We start from the raw sequence: 18877 nt of genomic DNA on the forward strand, positions 1-18877 counted from the left end.
AAATCGACTTCAGCCAGTGAACGATTGCCGCATACTTTCGGTCTAAAGGTAGAGCTGATTAAATAAAATAATATATTTGGTCATCTACCGGATTGCGGCTCTACTAATTTGGTGACTGTTTTGAAGTCTCCTACGACTTCTCTTTCGTTACCTGGACTATATTCCCCGACCTCTGTGACAGCACACTGTGCGCATGCTCACTAATCACAAATGTGTGTTAACCTACCCCTAGCGTGCGCTAAGCCACACCCTCTAACGCGCGCTAGGCCGCTCCACTTTCAAGTTGCTTCCGTCGGGCTCGCAGACTGTAGAACGTTGACTGAGTGTAAAAGAGGATACGCTCAAATAGAAAAGGAATTACTGGCGATAGTCTATGGAATGGAACGATTCGACCAATATACGTATGGACGACCAATGGAAGTACAGTCTGATCATAAGCCTTTGAAATCATTGTGCGAAAGTCACTTCAAACAGCGCCTAGAAGATTACAGAGAATGGTACTGCAGCTGCAAAGATACGAACTCAAAGTAGTGTACAAGAAAGGACAAGAAATGGTTTTGACCGACACTCTTTCAAGAGCGTATTTAACGACAGAGAGCAGGAGCAGTACAGTGGAGAATGGCCTTAAAGTTCTAAACACGCAGTCGACATTTGAAAAGAAATTAGAACACATTGCAGCGGTAGATTGCTACTTCATTACAACAAGCAAGTTACAAGAGATTCAGCGAGAAACAGTAGTTGATGACCTTGCAAACGTTATAAAATGTTATTCATAACAGATGGCCATAGGATAAGAAGAGCTTGAAACCTTGTGTCCACCCGTATTCTCCCTTTAAAGACGAGCGTGTCGTTGAAGATGGTGCGGTGTACCGAGGAAATCGCTGTATATATATATATATATATATATATATATATATATATATATATACCTCACTCTCTTAGACGATTTACATTAGGACGAATACATCAAGCACACATCGAATTGGGAGGATGTGTCAGAAGAGCCAGAGATTCAGTCTTTTGGCCGGGAATTAGTTAATGCAGCGATTGCAGATTAGGTCGGAAAATGTGAAGTCTGCAGAACATAAAGACGGCAACCAAAAGAAACAATTGTCTATCATGAGATATCGAAACTGCCATGGGCTAAGGTAGGCATAGGCCTGATGAGCTTCCATGAGAGAAACTATCTTATTGTAGTAGATTACTTTAGCAGCTTTATAGAAGTGGATCCGCTAATTGACACTACGTCAAAGACGGTTTTGTCAAAATTAAAGGCTCAGTTTGCCCGTCAAGGAATTCCCCAGACGGTGGTGACCGATAAAGGTCCACATTTCGTCACTAGTGAATTTCAGCAATTCGCTAAAAAGTGGGAATTCGATCACATAACAAGTCCGTATCATTCCCAAAGCAACGGCAAAGTGGAAAGTGCAGTGAAAATATGTAAGTATCTGATGGTGAAAGCCCTAGAGGCACGGGAAGACCCGTGGATGGCTTTGTTGCATCAACGAAATACACCACCGCAAGGAACAATAAGTCCAGCTCAACGTCCTTTTAGTAGAAGAACTACCGGGCTGTTGCCTATGAAGCCCGATTTAGTTAAACCTCAAGTGGTCGATGGGATCTCCCAACAATTAGCCAAACAGAAACAAAATATTACAATCAAGGTACTAAAGACCTCCCTCTTATCGTACCAGGAACTGTCATTCGCATGGAACCATTAAGAGAAACAGTTGGAAGAAAAAAGCTGTGGTAATAGAGCAAACTAGAGAACGATCGTACAAAGTTCGAACAGAGGATGGTAGAATACATAGGCGGAATCGACGACAATTGAAGATTACGAATAAGGCAATACTGAATAACTCATCTACGCTAGTGAATAATGACGATGTTGGCTTAGAACAAGTAGCAGCAGAATCCAGTGTCGACCTGCCACCGCAAGACTGCCAACTTCAGGCAGAGTGAGTCTCAGGTCACTTTGAAGAGTCAGACAACTAGCGACCAACAAGAAGAGGAGAAACAGAATCTATCAGAACAGACAAGTTCTCAACCTAGCAGAGAAAGAGTGCAGTACTGAGAGACTAGAGATCAACTAGAAGTGGCCGCGTGGTAAAGAAACCAAACTATCTGCGAGACTACATTTGCGACAATGACTACGACGTGTAGATAGATTGGTGTATTTGTTAACTTTAAGAAGGAGGATGTTAGGAGTACATACGCAGACGTTAGGAGTACATACATAACGTAGTGTATACGGGACTACTCAGCTCCTTGTGACTGAGTGCCGGTAGCGTGTAGTCTACTCAGCTCCTTTTGACTGAGTGCCGGGAGCGTGTAGTCTACTTAGTTTTAGGAGTACATACATAACGTAGTGTATACGGGACTACTCAGCTCCTTGTGACTGAGTGCCGGTAGCGTGTAGTCTACTTAGTTTTGGGTTCTGTACATTGTGTTCTAAGGTTGTGTTTATGATTTCATTGACTTGATACAATCGATACATGACGTTGGATGGGTGAGCGGTAAATGAACGTGATTGTTTAATGTAACCTATAGATATACTCATGCATAGTTACGTCAAGTTTGAATTCACTCTGGCGGATAGACAGAAGAAAGCGTTACAAAATGCCTTTCAGAAACACACGGGCTACACCCTACGATTATCTCACTCACACTTATCAGGAGGTAATGTCTGGAATATGACTCGGACTCAATACAACAAGATCACGAAGGCAAGGACCAACGTCGGAATGTCGATTTGAAACTGTCCAAATCGCGGACCGATCGGCACGATATTGGGTCAATTTACATCTAAAAATCCTCAAATTCGCCCCAGCGGTGCTCGGCACTGTAGATCTTGCCGCGGCATCGGGTGCTATCTCTGGAGCCACTCAGAAAGCCGTCGGTGGCGGTGCTGCGGCCAGTAGAAGAAGAACGGTAGGCACCACCAAAAAAGTGTACTTCTGGGCGCGCTGTTGGCCGGCTTAGCGGCACCTCTCATATTAAATACGTTGGGCATCGGTGGTGGAGCCGGTAGGACAGACAAAAGTTTGATGTTACCCGGCTCAGTAGGTTGTGGAAAAAAGAGAAGGCGTTGAAGCCTCTAACAAATTTACAGATTGACGAGATATTCGAGAATCGAGGGGTAGCCAATTATAGAGGGACATTCAGCAAACACACCCTACCGCACAAGTCCAAAGCCACCGAGTCTCTGGTCGTCAACTTCGAAGATTAATTTGATGGTGATGAGACCCATTGGGTGGCCACCTACAGCGATGCATGGGGTCGAGATGTGGAATACTTCGATAGTTTCGGGATGCGACTTCCGGATGGTGTTTACCGTCATGTGCAAAAGACGGGGAAAGGCATCGTGTACAATTCGAGTATGTTACAAGATATAAATAGCGTCCTGTGGTAGTTACTATGGCATATATTTTATCGTTCATCGGTGGAGAGGGTGCTCAATGCAAGACATTCTCCTCGAATTCTCCCAAGTGCCGTCGTTGAGAAATGAACGCCGTTGGTAGAGGATTTTAATACAACCGTATATATAGCACAATAGTTTCGGGCTGTGTGAGGTGTAAAAGAAAGATTCCGGAATTGAATCCGACTCCTATGAGGACAAAGAACGGTAGGATAGTGCTGAGATCGGTGTGTCCGGTGTGTAAACCAAATAAATCCAGATTTATGTTGAGGAAAGAAATCGAGGGTCGTGGATTGGGTGGAATTATAACTAGTATACCGCTCATCTGGCCGCTTTCGAAAGCATTTTGGCAGTGGAGCCAAAGGTAAAAAAAGAAGTGTTAACGGACCAACTCGCCGAAGAACTCCATAAACCTGCGAAACGGCGGTTTCTGATTAGACGTGTCAGGGTGGGAAGAGAGGCCGACACGTGGTCCACGGATCTCGTCGACATGCAAGTCTTTCTCAAAATACAACGACGGGATGAAACATCTTCTCAACGGCATCGACGTGTTCAGCAAGTACGCGTGGTCGATTCCTCTACGGGATAAAACGGGTAAAGCCATCGTAGAAGCTTTGAATGGCGTCGAAGATGCACCCAGACCCAGGAACCTGAGGGTAGATCGTGGTGGTGAATTTTACAAGTGGACCATGGATCGCTGTTCGTATAGCTAAAAGGAAGACGACCTTTGCAAAGGATACACACCCAATTGAACCGAAGAAGTGTTCGAGATCGTCGAAATACAGAATTCGGATCCTGCATATATAATGGCCTGCTTCTTGTTTTCAAACAGTCTAATAATTAATGGTAAGAAGATATTTTAGGATAGCAAGACATATATACCTCCCTATTACAAATTGAAGAATCAAAACAAGATTAATCAAAGTATCAAGTTACACCTGATTGCACTTGAAATCGTCCTTCTGCAGTAATTGACTCCATTCTGGCTTGTATAGAAAGTCGTACTCTTTGTAGTAGCAAAAGTACGCGCTTCTCCATCATTATCATCGTAGTTAGGAAATGTCGCAACTATTCTGACGGAGAGCAGAATCTGTTTGACCGTTCTAGCCTCCAATGATTCAAACGAAGCTTGCCGAAAAGCACGATCAATATCAGTAGTAATACTACAAATTCTTTCTATAAAATGTCGTCTTTCGTCTCGGGCAGACATGATGACAGCAGACGACAAACCTGTAAACATGATCCAAAAAACCTGCCGGAAGTTGGATTCTTTAACACGTTGCACGGCGAGAAAGGGTCTGGCTACGCGAGACAAATTTGCACAAAGTTGCAAACACTTTCGACCAAACTTACACGAAGCCGCAAACGCGTTCAAGCAAACTGGCATGATGCTGCAAACACGCTTGTGCACGATGATGCCTGCATACATGATGTAACACCATATTCTAGAGACACCTATTTTTGGCAGTAATATGGTTCGCCATGCATACTGTAAGTCAAACACAGAAAAATCATGTGCAAGAATTTAAAAGTATACTCCAGATAGATGGCTTCATGTGTGGATGCAGCAAGTCTTGAATGATTCACTCAGTGACAAAGAATCCAGATTGTGTCCTAGTAAGACAATGCGCTGGATGAACATAATTTGTAACTTTATGCTACAACAGAACCTACAAAATATACGCCTTTCATTGTAATATAACACAAACGTTTCAAAATCAACCCCATAGCCCATAGGAACGCTAACATTGTTAACACAAGGCAAGTCTAAAAAGTACTTCTAGGTTTAGCTATGAGCCATTAGAAACAGGGCTTTGTAAACGTCAGGTGACTGAGCAACTAACGTACTGAAAAGACGTTATATTATATTACATCATTTCCCACCTACGTGGCTGTATTTGTGTGTGTGCGTGTGTGTGTGTGTGTGTGTGTGTGTGTGTGTGTGTGTGTGTGTGTGTGTGTGTGTGTGTGTGTGTGTGTGTGTGCGCGCTATAGCTCAGTAGACTAGACAGTCAACTTAGAGTGACTACACATCTGGAACTCATCAGTGTTGCAAGTTCAAGTCACAGTGATGGCGAGCTATGGCATAATTTCTTTGGACAAACTCACACACAATTCCGTCTCTCCACGCCGGGTATCAATGGGTACCTATTGATGAAAAGTAGCAAAGCCCCCCCCCACACTGCGACAAAGTCCATCAGCCACTGGGATCCCGGTGGGACTTCGGGTAACTAAACCTCAGTTGCCGTAGAAGTAGAATCGGTGCTCCTGGGAGTGCTTGGCCAGGCTCCAGGAGATTCCTTTCTTAGAACGGCCGACAGTTCCTGTATAGCAGTGCACAGGAACCCAGCCAACCGGTTAGAAGTGTTGATACAGCGATGCAAGGCAATTGAAATTGAGCGACAACAAAGAAGGGTGAAGAGAGTTCCGACTGCAGTCGTAGCACGCGTAAAGGAATAGCGCCCACTACTTTCACAAATAGATTCAACCGATCGCGATCTCGGTCTAGTCTTGGTGCTAGACCGCTTTTTGCATGTGAGGTGGCGGAGAGAGAGGGAGGGAAGGCGGGAAAAGAGTGGCGTGGAGACTATCCCGATGGAAGAGGAGTGCCCTTCTTTGAGAATCGGTCTAAGTGGGATCAGAAGCAATAGAAGTAAAAAGGTGACGTCCTTGGTCGACAGTTTGTCGAATAGAGTCACCAGTAAAGCAGCAGTGCAGTTCCAGAATTCTCAGTCAAAAACAGCTGTAGAAGAAATTATTACGGTTATAGAATCCAAGCAACCGCCAGAAACAATGATTAGGGACGCGTTCCATTGGGCTCTTCTCGCCTCTTCCGAAAGAGTCTGGAAAGGCTTGGAAAGTTTCTAAGAAGTTGGAAGACATGACGCCATCAGAAAGATATCCTAGAACTGGAAGACTTTGCGGTACATAACTGGAGCTGAGTTTGTCACTGGAACCATTTCAATTTCATGTCTCGTCTGTGTCTTCATACCGCTAGTAATTAGTTGATGGGCAACTGCTGTTGTTACAAGTAGTGTCACTATCGTCATTTCTAGTGCTTGCTGACCTCTCAAAGTAGTTTCTTTGGCATCCTTTGCCATTCCCACGTCCACTCGAGCGCCATTACAACGAACCAGAGATGCTCACTAAAGGCAGCCGGTTTCATGAAAACAACGATCTTCTTTTTCTCGCGTCATTACAGGATCGAATCTCAGCATGCGTGACACGCCGCTCTTCCAGGTTCCTCCAGCGGCAAAGCTAGTAAAGGTTGGTAGAGCTGGAAGACGTCTAAGAGGATGAACTACTGAAACGCCTCTTCCTTCCACTTTTGAAAGATGCTGATATAGAGCCCAATGGAATGCACACTAGACAAATGAGTGAAATCCAACAGCAGAGGTAACTTCCTCTGTGTCCCATCAAAAGGAATGGGTTGCTAGTGGCTGAGTCTCTTGAATCAGGTACTGATGACAGAGGACAGCAGAAGCGATGTGCAGAATGCTATAGCAAATGGGCGTGTCACACAAGTCAATTTTCGAATGTCAGAAGAACTCAGGTTATGGATGCTGCTGTTGTAGCATGGATGAAACATTGCAGGCAATTGATATGGTACCCGTATAGAAAAACAAGATCGTTCGATTACAGTATGCGTTAATTATATGAAGTTAAATAAAGCAGTTGAAATCTACGTCTCCAGTTACCGGTTTGTGAAAAGCTTTGCTAATATGCAGGAGCAAAATATTCCACAATTTTAGATGCAAGCTCTGGCTTTTAGCAGGTTCCTCCGACTTCCGAGCGCTCTGAGCGGACAACGTTTACCACTCCGTTTAGGAGATACCGTTTCAAACGCTTGCCTTTTGTCATAACTTCTGTGCCAGAGGTACTCTACAGATTATATAATAAAAACGATATTGAGAGGAACATCTAGCTGCAATTGTTTTGTGCATGACGTCGTAGTGTGTGGTTTTTACAATAGAAGAGCGTGACATTCATTTGCGAGAAGTTTGATCATGCTTTAGTGAACAGAGCTTACGTTTGTACACCTTGCCAAGTGTGCCTCTGTGTCCTAGAGTCAAATAAACCACATTTGCAACTCCAAGGGCAGGTACCGTTGACTGAAAATGTCATTTCGCATTGCTACAGCGCCAGAGATATATAAGAGTCGGTTGGAACAGGCACTGGAAGGGTTAGAGGAAATCTACGTGATAGCTGATGACATACTGGCAGCAGCAAAAAGCGCCAGTACTACGTGACACCGTTCAAAACCATGACCGGAGATTGACTGCACTGTTCAATCGTTGCAAGAACAAACAGTTAAAGTAGACAAGGACAGATTCAAGCTGACACAAGTGAAGTCAAGTATATGAGCCACGTGTTAACACACGACGGACCAAACCGGATCCAGGCGAAGTATATCGACGATTCCGTAGATGGACCCTCCTGAAGACGTAGGTGTGCGAAGAATGCTGGGAGCAGCAAATTTACCTAGAAAGGGTTTATGCCTAACCTGGCAGACGCATGTGAGTCTATGAGGCAGCTCACTTACCCAGATATCATCTGGGAGTGGACACAAAGATAAGAGGAGTCGTTCAAACAGCTCAAGAAGATGATTACAACATGCAACCCCAGTGTACAGTTTTTGATCGAGAAGCAACCACCATCCTCCAGTGCGACCTGTCTAGTACCGTACTTGGAGCGGTATTGTTGAAGATGGGCAGCCAGTTATGTATTTCAGTCTAAAACGGAAGAAGAATATGCTGAAATTTAATTAAATAGAACTACTGGATAGTGTTTGCGGCAGAAAACTTGATCAATACATATATGGCAGAAAAGTGATAGTCTGAACTAATCACAAGCCTCTAGAGATGACTATGGCAAAACCACTACAACTGGCACCAAAGGCTTCAAAGGATGCTACCGCGGTTGCAGCAATACCCTCTAGATGTAAGTACCAGAAGAGCTAAAAAAATTGTATTAGCCGACACTTTGTCTAGAGCTTACGCAATACTCACAGAGGAAGCAAACATAGATGAAGTCCTGTGCATTAGGTCTTCATTACCGACGCTTGACACGCTAGGTATAGTAACGTTAACCGGCCACATGACGTACGATCGACCCACCTGATAGGCAACGGCGTAACACGTGACCAAATACATAACAAACCTTATTTTTGAAGTAGAGATGGAACAGATCGAGGCGGTGGAGTGTCTCTACATTACTCAGGGATCATTGCAAAACATCAAGAAAATTACAGCAGAAGACAATACTTTGCAGGAACTCCAAGCGGTGATCAAGCAAGAATGGCTAGAGACAAAAACAAGCTGAACTCCGTATTGATGCCATATTATCATTGCAGAGACGAATAAGTTACGAATAATTGTATAACATTTCCAAGAAATTGATGTGTATCCCTACTGCACTTAGAGCATACACACTTCAGCGTATCTATATTTCTCAAATGAGTGTTGAAACATGCATCAGGCGTGCAAAGAAATGCGTATTTTGGCCGGGCATTACAGCTGGAAAAAAATTAAGGATTACGTAAGCAAGTGTGAGGCCAGTCACAAGTACGTAGGAGCTAGTCTCGTGTAGCCACACCCTCTCCGCCATCATACTTCCGAGAGAAAGAGTCTGGAAAATGCCTAATCAATTCTTGTTCTACGGTCCCAAGAATCGTGGGATAAAAACCTCTTGAAAGAAAGCAGGAGGTCTAAGTAGGTGCCACTCAATCACTAACTTTCATGCAAGCTTGTAACCTACTCGTGAGTTACAACTTAGGTTAGAATCATACATACAAGTAGAAGCCGAGGGTTTAGCACTTCAGTGCTTCTTCAATCACTCATGTTGCAATGACCGGCTGGCATTAGCAGCAGCAGACAGGTAAGTTTCTGTTGCTTATTTTTGAAATATCCACTAATTGCAAACATGAATTAAACTGTTCTGGCAAAGACCATCTCCTTAATTCCACTGTCTGCGGTTGTCATGCACAACAAAACGCAAATACTGCTGAGCACTGCTGCATGACGCGACCGCAAGCGCTAAGCGAATTTTTAGGCAAGGTTTGGACTTGGCGGCTGGAGGAAACGTGTTCTTGTATCTATAGTGTTATTGTGTCACCTAGTACTTACCAATAACCACTAAATGGTTTTGTTGCTCTTCAGGTGATTCCCAATTAGTTGAAAGTTGTTTGTCAAATACGTCATACACGGCTTGGACAACAACTCTCCGCAAATAGCCCTTCATGGAAATCACACCCTATATAAATGATAATACATTTTATCCCATTAGCTACATAATTCTACTGTACGCAGACAAACCTTTAAGCGTAAAACTGACACTTCGTAACTGACACCGGAAACAGAATATTTCTTATCCCATAAAAGACCCTGACAGTGTCAGACACATGTGCAGTAACAGTATTTAACAAATTCTATAACCCTACCTGCAACCAGTCATCAAACTTCAACTCATCTACGTCACCTTTCACTTGAAAGTCAATTGAATTTACAGACTAAAATCAAAACATAAAAAAGTAACTCTACGCAACACTACAGTGTATAACACGCAAAAACTAGGGCAACCGACCGTATCCATATTGTGCTTAGGATCAGTTATAGACTGTCCTATCCTCTCACTCAATACACCGATGTTTCTGCATACAGTGCTGAATTCACACGTAATATTTATATGTTGACTTTAGTTATAAGAATACTTTGCGTTATTGCAATCATAGGCATTCAAGTCAAATACCAGTGCCAAGTCTAGACTAAAAAGATCAATTAAAGTTAACAAACACTGACACAGAAAAATCCTCCGTTTACTCTGCCACTTATGTGACACATACCAAGCTCTTTCAGTTTCCACCAAATTTGCAAAGCCATTAATTGTTCTGTAGCAAAACCACAAAACCACAAATTATCTAACACATGATAAAGACAGTACAAGTTTTTACTGAATGTGCTGTCTGATACTTCTAAGCTGGTCTGGAGAAACTAAATCCAGTTTGTTGATTACTATAGTGTCTGCTACAGCAACTTGCCTTTCCAGAGAATGCTATGTGCAATGTAATTGTTACACCACAAACACATGTCAAGTTACCTCACAGCTTCATTGATAATGCCAGGTTTGGCCAATTGCAAACACTGTCAAACAAATGACAAGAAATGTGATAACAAAAGTGGATGAAGTTGGCACGCTGTAGAATATGGTAGAAAATACGCCTTTTTGCTTTATTAGAATGCATGCAATTACTGTATTATGCCAATGATACTCAACACTGCTTACCAAAACGTCTAAGTTTATCTTCACTCACAAAAACTTCTTGTAGATATAGATAATTGACTAAATGCAATTGTAGTAAGCACGCAGCTTAACACTGTACTAGTCTTTCTGTCCACGTGAATATTAACATAACCAATGCACACGTGTACACCAAGTCATCGTGTAGTATGCAGTTCTATTGACAGTGTACACATAAGTGTGCCCAGAAATTCATGTTACCTAAATAATAGAACAAGTTTCAGTGATTCATTTGAATGCATCTAGATTATTTCTTTCAAAATCTAAAACAAACAAAATTGACAAGCAGCCACAATTGTAGGGTTGCTATATGGCAGTAAACTTGATGAAACTCTTGATTGTAACCAAATTCAGAGTTGGTCACGCACAAGAAGTATGCTAATGTATGACTAAGTATAGTCATATGTCAAAAACGTGAAACTTCACAGTCAATGTGACATTGACTGTGTAGTTTTACAATTTTCACATAAGCAATGACTCAATGATAAATTCATCTTCAGTACTTAAAGTTCATAAGAGTAGTTCATAGTTGCCCAATAACCTAATTCACAGTAGACTTACATAATGTGCAGGTACAAAAAAGTATTTATGCTGATTGTTTACCTTCCATTAGCAACCAAATGCCAAACTGAAATATACTATTTACTTCTCATATCATATAACGCACTACCTTCTGAATGAAGAAGCATAAAGTGCTAAACCCTTGGCTGCTACCTTAGGTTACAAGGATGCATATAAGTCAGGCACTAACTGATGACATCAGGTACGTACAGTCATAAACATGCATAATTATACTATTTCACTAATCCACAAACATGTGGTACAATTACCCCATTGGTCTACAGCAAGCTGCTTTTGTATTAAAAAGACTTCATGTCCTTTCTCAGCCAGCAGTACCAAGGGTTGGCATGTTGGTCCTATAGTTAATGAAGTACCTGTGTTTGTTTAGAAACAACCCACTAGGTGTCAGTATTCCAAATAGTTTCATTTGCATCACAAAACTACAAAACACAGTAGAGTATGTGTACACATACTGCTACAAAGAACAAGTCAACATTCGAAAGAAAATTGACATCCCCTTCTTAGCATAGTAAACCAGTTCAAGATAGCGACTGTTTCCACTAGGAACTTGCACATCCAGGATGTGCAAAACAAACCTACTAGGAACGTCTTTTGACTGAAGAATTGGTCTGCTTTGTCGCCTCTCCCTCCCTCTTTCCCTCCCTCCCTCTTTCCCTCCCTCTTTCCCTCCCTCCCTCTTTCCCTCCCTCCCTCTTTCCCTCCCTCCCTCTTTCCCTCCCTCCCTCTTTCCCTCCCTCCCTCTTTCCCTCCCTCCCTCTTTCCCTCCCTCCCTCCCTCCCTCTTTCCCTCCCTCCCTCCCTCCCTCCCTCCCTCTTTCCCTCCCTCCCTCTTTCCCTCCCTCCCTCTTTCCCTCCCTCCCTCTTTCCCTCCCTCCCTCCCTCCCTCCCTCCCTCTTTCCCTCCCTCCCTCTTTCCCTCCCTCCCTCCCTCCCTCCTCCCTCCCTCCCCTCCCTCCCCTCCCTCCCCTCCCTCCCTCCCTCCTCCCTCCCTCCCCTCCCTCCCCTCCCTCCCCCTCCCTCCCTCCCTCCCTCCCTCCCTCCCTCCTTCCCTCCCTCCCTCCCTCCCCCCTCCCTCCCTCCCTCCCCCCTCCCTCTCTCCCCCCTCCCTCCCTCCCTCCCTCCCTCCCTCCCTCCCTCCCTCCCTCCCTCCCCCCTCCCTCCCTCCCCCTCCCTCCCTCCCTCCCCCCTCCCTCCCTCCCTCCCTCCCTCCCTCCCTCCCTCCCTCCCTCCCTTTTCGGAGATGCTGATTTACACACACACACACACACACACACACACACACACACACACACACACACACAGACACACACACAGACCCACAGACACACACACACACACACACACACACACACACAGCTCTCCTTTATACATATTTATGTATATACCGTACTGATGCGAATAATACCCCAGGCCTCGAGTAAAGTCCCATCCCCACCTTTGGTCCAGGTCCTCAGATTTTCACACCTTTTTGTTCTTTAATTGGTGCTAATTGGCGCTTTCTATATAGACTAGCTTCTTTAATTGCCTACGCATTTGGCAACATGTTCTAGGCAGCTATGCCCAAGAGATATCGTAGCTTCACTGTTGAATACAAGATCAGCGTTGTTGAATGGCATCAAGACAATGGCTCGGTGGTGTCAAAAACCGCCAACCAATTTAGCATTGACAGGAAGTGTGTGTGGGACTGGAATGCAAAGTACAAGGAGCTAAAGTGACACGAAGTAACTCTGAAAGGAAAGAAAGCAAGAAAGATGCACGGCGGACGTGAACCATTAAGTGTACAGTTTAATGACCGGGTGTATGACTTTTTGCAAGAGAGGCGAAACTTTGGCGTGGCAGTTTCTAACGTTGCACTGATAGACGAAGCAAAGCGAGTTGCTGCAGAACTAAACATTGTAGGATTTGAAACAAGCAATGGATGGCTTGTCAGGTGGAAGCAACGCTATAACGTAGGACTACAGCGCAAAACAAATGTGTCTCAAGCCCTTCCGGAGCATTATCAAGATGACCTTCTCAGATTTTGCCGACAAATTATCCGGTTGCGTGACACACATGACAGGTGGTTCATTACTTGTCAATTGATTAAGTTAATTACTTCCGCCAATTAACACCTCCAGGTGTCAGGTTTTGAGTAAAGTCCCATCCTCTAGTTTACCTTTGATGCTAGCCAACCATGGGGGTTGGGCATTAAAGGAAACATGGCTCGTCAGTACGGTATATATATATATATATGACAAAATTCTGTCATGCCAAAGTCGTCTGACGGATCTAGAAGACCCGCAGGTGGAGTTACACCTACTTAGAAGTTGCCTGAGCTTGTGCAAGGTTAATCACCTTCTTAGAACAGTTCCGTCAGAGAAAGTAAAATTTCAGCTCGAGAGGTTCGACAGCGAGTTGCGAAGCAGTCTGGAGGTGATTTCTCGCTCATCTGTATCTGACGTCGCGTGGAAACAGGCCACATTGCCAATCCGTCTCGGTGGTTTGGGTTTGAGAGAAACCTGTAGAACTTCCGCACTCGCTTTCGTAGGCAGTTGCAATTTTACACGGGATTTGAGTATTCGTCTCTTGGGGTGTGCTAAGCCACCTGTTTTGAGGAGCAGTGAAGGGCCAATCACTAATCCTGATGTTCCAGATCTGCTTTTCCCAGGTGAGGTATCGTCTCGTGAACAGCTGCTGTCTACTCTCCTGTCTACCGCTGATGTTGACCTCGGTGGAGCAAGTCAACATGATTTGCAAGAGATTTTCGACAAGTCACTTTTACCTGACATTAAGAACTCAGTCAGTATACGCGACCAAGCACGTCTAAACGCTATATCAACTCCTCATGCAGGCGCATGGCTGCGGGCAATCCCTAACAGAAATTTGGGCCTCGTCATGTCTGCAGAGGAATATGTGATTGCTTTACGTTTACGGCTAGGAATTCCAATTTTTCCTTCTCTCTCTACTAGATGTCCATGTGGTTCAATAATAGATGCCTACGGAGATCATGTGTTAGGTTGCGGCTATGGTAACCTGAGAATTAAACGCCATGATGCGTTACGTGATGTCATCTTTCACACACTACTTGAGGATCACTCTGGCACTCGGAGAGAACAGCACTGTGGCGGATATAACAATTCTCGCCCAGGTGACGTCTACCACCCAGATTTTCTACTTGGTCGTCCAGGATATTTTGATATCACAGTAAGGAATTCCTTCCAGCAGTCTCACATTGTCCACTTCGCTTATTGTGCTGGTGCCGCTGCAGCAGCTGGAGAGATGGAGAAAGACGATCGTCATAAAGACAACGTAGAGGCGACAGGAGGTGTTTTCTACCCGCTGGTAGTTGAGTCCTACGGAACGTGGACCTCCAGTAGCTTACAAACTTTAAAAACAATTGCTAGAAGGACATCTCTCCGTAGTAGTATTACTGTTAGCAGGGCTATCGTTAATTTTCACGGGCAGCTCTCTCTCCGCCTTTGGCAATTTAACGCTAGGATGATTTTGGACCGTTTGTCTTTGTTAGGTTTAGACAGAGACTACTCTGTTTGTTCTTCGTTGTGAGGCCCCTCTAGTGGAGGGGTAGCTATTATTTATATTTGAATAAACTATATGTATAAAAAAAAAAAAAATTTAAAAAAAAAAAAAAAAAAAAAAAAAAAAATATATATATATATATATATATATATACATCTCTGGAAAAAATTATAAGACCACCCTTCAAATTTTGGGTTTAGGGTTACAAATGTACCACATTTTGTTGATACCAGGGCTATCACTGTCGTTTATAACAGTTTGGTTCATATACTAAGATGCTGTAAGACATGCCTGTTTATATGCTTATATTAATCTGAAAATGTATCAACCAAAAATCTACCAAATTACATGACAATTTGTTAGAAGAAGATTTACTAAATAAATAAACATACAATAAGCAGTAAATAACAATAACCAACATTAACAGCAATATGCAACTACAAAAGTACGAAAAACACTCAATATTTTGTGGCAAAGCCCCTGTTTTTAATCACAGCCCGAATTCGACTTGGGATGCTTTCCACCAGCCTCTCACATTCATCTTGAGTGATCGTTTCCCACTCCAGGCGTAGAAAATCAAACAACTCTGCTTTGTTTGAAGGTTTGTGATTCTCCATTTTGCGTTTCATGGTATTCCACAGGTTTTCTATTGGGTTAATATCTGGAGATTGAGCTGGCCAAGTCAGGATCCTGATGTTCTTTTCTTCCATCCATGACTTTACAGACTTTGCTGTGTGGCATGGCGCATTGTCTTGTTGAAATATCCAGTCATCAGAGTTGGGGTATAACATCTGAGCTGATGGAAGTAGGTCTTCTTCGAGAACAACCCTGTACTTGGCTTGGTTCATGCGTCCTTCGCAGAGTCGGACTTTGCCAGTTCCTGACTTACTAAAACAACCCCATATCATCACCGATCCTCCGCCGTGTTTCACAGTTGGGGCAAGGCATTCTGGTCTATACGCTTCTCCTGACCTTCTACGAACCATCAAACGCCCTGGAGTGGGACAAAGCTGGAAATTGGATTCGTCAGAAAAGATTACTTTGCTCCAGTCATCAACAGTCCAATCCTTGTGGTCTTTTGCAAACTTGAGTCTTTGCTTTCTTTGTCTTTCATTAATGAACGGCTTCTTTCTTGCTCTGTGGGACTTCAGTCCTACTTGAAGGAGTCTGTTGCGAACAGTTCTGGCTGAACAGTTGACATTGCACCCAGATTTCCACTCTTTTTGGAGGTCACTTGAAGTCAGTCGTCTATTAGAGAGAGACTTTCGGATGAGGTAGCGGTCTTCCCTGGCACTAGAGAGACGTTTTCTGCCACGGCCTGGTTGCACTTCAGTTGCTCCAGTTGTTTTCTTTTTCTCCTTTGTCTGGTGAACAGCAGTTTTGGAAATCTTGAGTCTGGAAGCAACTTGTCGCTCGCTGTAGCCTTCCTTCAGCAGTACCAGGATAGCTGTCTTCGTTTTACAACTCAATTGCTTCTTCTTCGGCATGGTAGTATTAGTTAAAAATAGCATTTAACGTTACTCCATATATAGTACAGAAATGAAACTTAAATTGTGGGTTTTGCATAGCATGTAGTTATACTTAGTAAAACAATTTCAGACCAGGTAATGTCTCTGTAACTTCTTTTGCTAAAACGCTATTTTTATTGTTTTGTCTGCATTTCATTATCAAAAATGTAATGGTTAAATATTATAGATAATCATTATTGCTCAATCTGATTTGTCAAACCACTTACGTAGTCAAAATGCATCTGGTCTTATAATTTTTTCCAGAGATGTATATATATATATATATATATGGAAACATTAACATATCACAATCACCTGAAGACCATGCTTAGCATCAACCAAAGTCACAATTCCTGTACAAAGATGAGATCTACACTCAAGAAGTGTGCAAATACTTTCACTTGTCTCAGCTTACCATCAATATATAATTCACTACCCAATCCCTCGTCAAGCCAAAACATGGCTGCTATTGGTCCTAAAGACATCAACAATGACTATGCTACTTATATAATACCTACTAATTGTCAATGATATAAGAAACAAAAAAAGCAAGAGTATTTCATGACGAGGTTGTTACAAAGATCAAAAAAATAATATGAACTAGTGCCTTTAATGCTCAAACACAATTGTTACCAACAGGCTAATCATAAGCATAGAAATCAACTTAGAACTGGGAAGCACCATAATAGACAACCTTATGTGGGTGTAAGATAGACATTGGTAAAATGTCAAGCCCTACACATTTATTCGGCGTTGATCAAGTTACAAATATAGCTCTGTTAGATGATATCACAAACTTCAAATATCTAAAACATGACAGTATACAACAAATTCAATTAAGATATATTCCATAACGGCATCGTGTCATACAATCAATGCAACCAAAATACTTCCTTCTACGTTCATTCACAGCAACAAATTTGTCTGCAATTTCACAAATGTTCAAATCATCTGCTCTGTTTTTGCATACATGAAGTATCATTATTTTGTTCAGTCTTTTCTAGATATGCAAAGACATAAAAAGGTTTCAACCGTCTCAGACAAGACAGTGTTCATTCAGCTGTTGATGTTGTTTCGTGTACCGTCCTGTACTACGTACAGCTTGAGAAGCTTCGTCCTTCTGAAAACATTACTCTTTAAACATTGTGATTACGTTTGATAATAAACGTATCATTCAATAGAAAACATATCATTCTTACTTTAGTCACTGACACTATTTGCACAGAACCAAATTTCTCGTTCCAAATTTGGATAGCTGATGGCAACATTTCCAGTTGAACAATTAGCTGATTTAGGCCAATGTGACACTTCTATAACCCCAATGATTCAGTCTCTTCACTAAGAAGTGCCATTGACAGCATTGAACAAAATGCGTTCTATCACTTCAACTAGAGATGTTTCTCTTTTTGACGAAATCTTGTGTCGAGCTCACTGATAGCTAGATCCAGCAATTCAAGGTACTTTTTTCTGACACAACTTTCTAGTGTTGAAAATTCATAGGCAGACAGAACTTTGTCCAGTCATCGAGGAAGTCTTCTATTTCGAATTAGAACAGTTAAAACTTTTGCTTCTTCTAAAGTATGTGAGAACAGAGTGTGACGAATGCGGAGAACAGAGTTTTAGAACAGGGAAAAAGTGGGGCACATGCCGCCGTGCTCGTGCTTCCTACATTAATCCTAATGACCTTCAATATGACTTAGTTGCAACAACATGTACATGCATACTAGCTAATGGACAGAAGGGAAAGTTGCAAATTTCAAAAACATCATTCAAGCTCATAATAAGACTGTACCACACAACCTCATGTCAATTGCTCAGAAATTTTAGTCCATTGCATGCTTGTAAACGTTTCGCCAAAGACTACAACACAACATTATATTAACTGCAAACTTTCAGAAAGAGCAATACAGGTAGGTAAAGATTCAATTTCCAACACTATTTTAGCAAATCACAGTTTAAAGGCGATAAATTACTTCCTTAGCCTAACTGCAGCTGGTGCAAACAGCAGGTCATAAGAACTTGCACAAGACAGCACACATTCACAAAACAATTGTATGACTGACCTGGATCTGCCAGTCCTGTTGTTTCCAACACTATGTAATCAAATCGACCTTTCTTTTTCATCAGCTGTTCCAATGCCTTGATGCCAGAATCTCTAGAACGTAAGCCTTGCCGGTCGACAGTAACAAAGCATCTTTATTGCTAACTTACTTTACAGAGCAACAAAGACATCCATTCTTTAGTTCAAGCCATTCCTCATATAAAGTATTATTTTCTTGAACAAAAAGAGACTTTTCAATCTCAATGCCTTAAAAATACAAAATTTTGTCAAAGATGCCAGTCTTCTTCAAACATACTTACAGTAACTACAAATTCCGTCAATTAATCTATACATAAGGGGCTGTCCAAAATTAACAATGTCATTCAAAATGGAATTTTTTTGTTTTGTCCTTTAAGTCCTGTTCACAATACGACACGCTGACTCTGATGCTGACATTGACATTGACGATGACGTTCATTGGTTTCAGATGTAAAGTATGAGTACTTGTTGTCTGCAGC

At 42.5% G+C, this 18877-nt stretch overlaps 3 protein-coding genes across 6 annotated transcripts; 1 reads left to right on the top strand and 2 right to left on the bottom strand.

Annotated features, from left to right (window-relative positions):
- Positions 1-1163: 1163 nt before the first annotated feature.
- LOC134185978 (uncharacterized) lies at positions 1164-2756 on the top strand. The gene is made up of 3 exons (XM_062653875.1): positions 1164-1664; positions 1723-1958; positions 2567-2756. The coding sequence occupies exons 1-3, from the start codon at positions 1164-1166 to the stop codon at positions 2754-2756; spliced, it is 927 nt and encodes a 308-aa protein (XP_062509859.1).
- Positions 2757-4306: 1550 nt separating this feature from the next.
- LOC134185701 (uncharacterized) lies at positions 4307-4847 on the bottom strand. Its single transcript, XM_062653561.1, has 2 exons — positions 4772-4847; positions 4307-4720 (listed from the first exon to the last, which is right to left on the bottom strand). Exons 1-2 carry the CDS (start codon positions 4845-4847, stop codon positions 4338-4340), a joined length of 459 nt encoding a protein of 152 aa, XP_062509545.1. The 3' UTR covers positions 4307-4337.
- LOC134185699 (zinc-regulated GTPase metalloprotein activator 1A-like) lies at positions 4806-18622 on the bottom strand. 4 transcript variants are annotated; one of them, XM_062653560.1, is made up of 13 exons: positions 18530-18622; positions 18382-18473; positions 16734-16793; positions 16634-16671; positions 10514-10557; positions 10368-10454; positions 10260-10304; positions 10128-10181; positions 10001-10067; positions 9858-9926; positions 9733-9801; positions 9544-9670; positions 4808-5032 (listed from the first exon to the last, which is right to left on the bottom strand). In XM_062653560.1, the coding sequence occupies exons 2-13, from the start codon at positions 18440-18442 to the stop codon at positions 4971-4973; spliced, it is 783 nt and encodes a 260-aa protein (XP_062509544.1). In that variant the 5' UTR covers positions 18443-18473; positions 18530-18622; the 3' UTR covers positions 4808-4970. The 4 variants fall into 4 exon arrangements, with proteins under 4 accessions (XP_062509541.1, XP_062509543.1, XP_062509544.1 ...); XM_062653557.1 differs by having other exon boundaries at positions 4806-5032; positions 10128-10304; XM_062653558.1 differs by having other exon boundaries at positions 4963-5088; positions 10128-10304.
- Between the last annotated feature and the right edge of the window lie 255 nt (positions 18623-18877).

This window comes from Corticium candelabrum, chromosome 10, assembly GCF_963422355.1.
Source record: "Corticium candelabrum chromosome 10, ooCorCand1.1, whole genome shotgun sequence".
NCBI lineage: Eukaryota > Metazoa > Porifera > Homoscleromorpha > Homosclerophorida > Plakinidae > Corticium > Corticium candelabrum.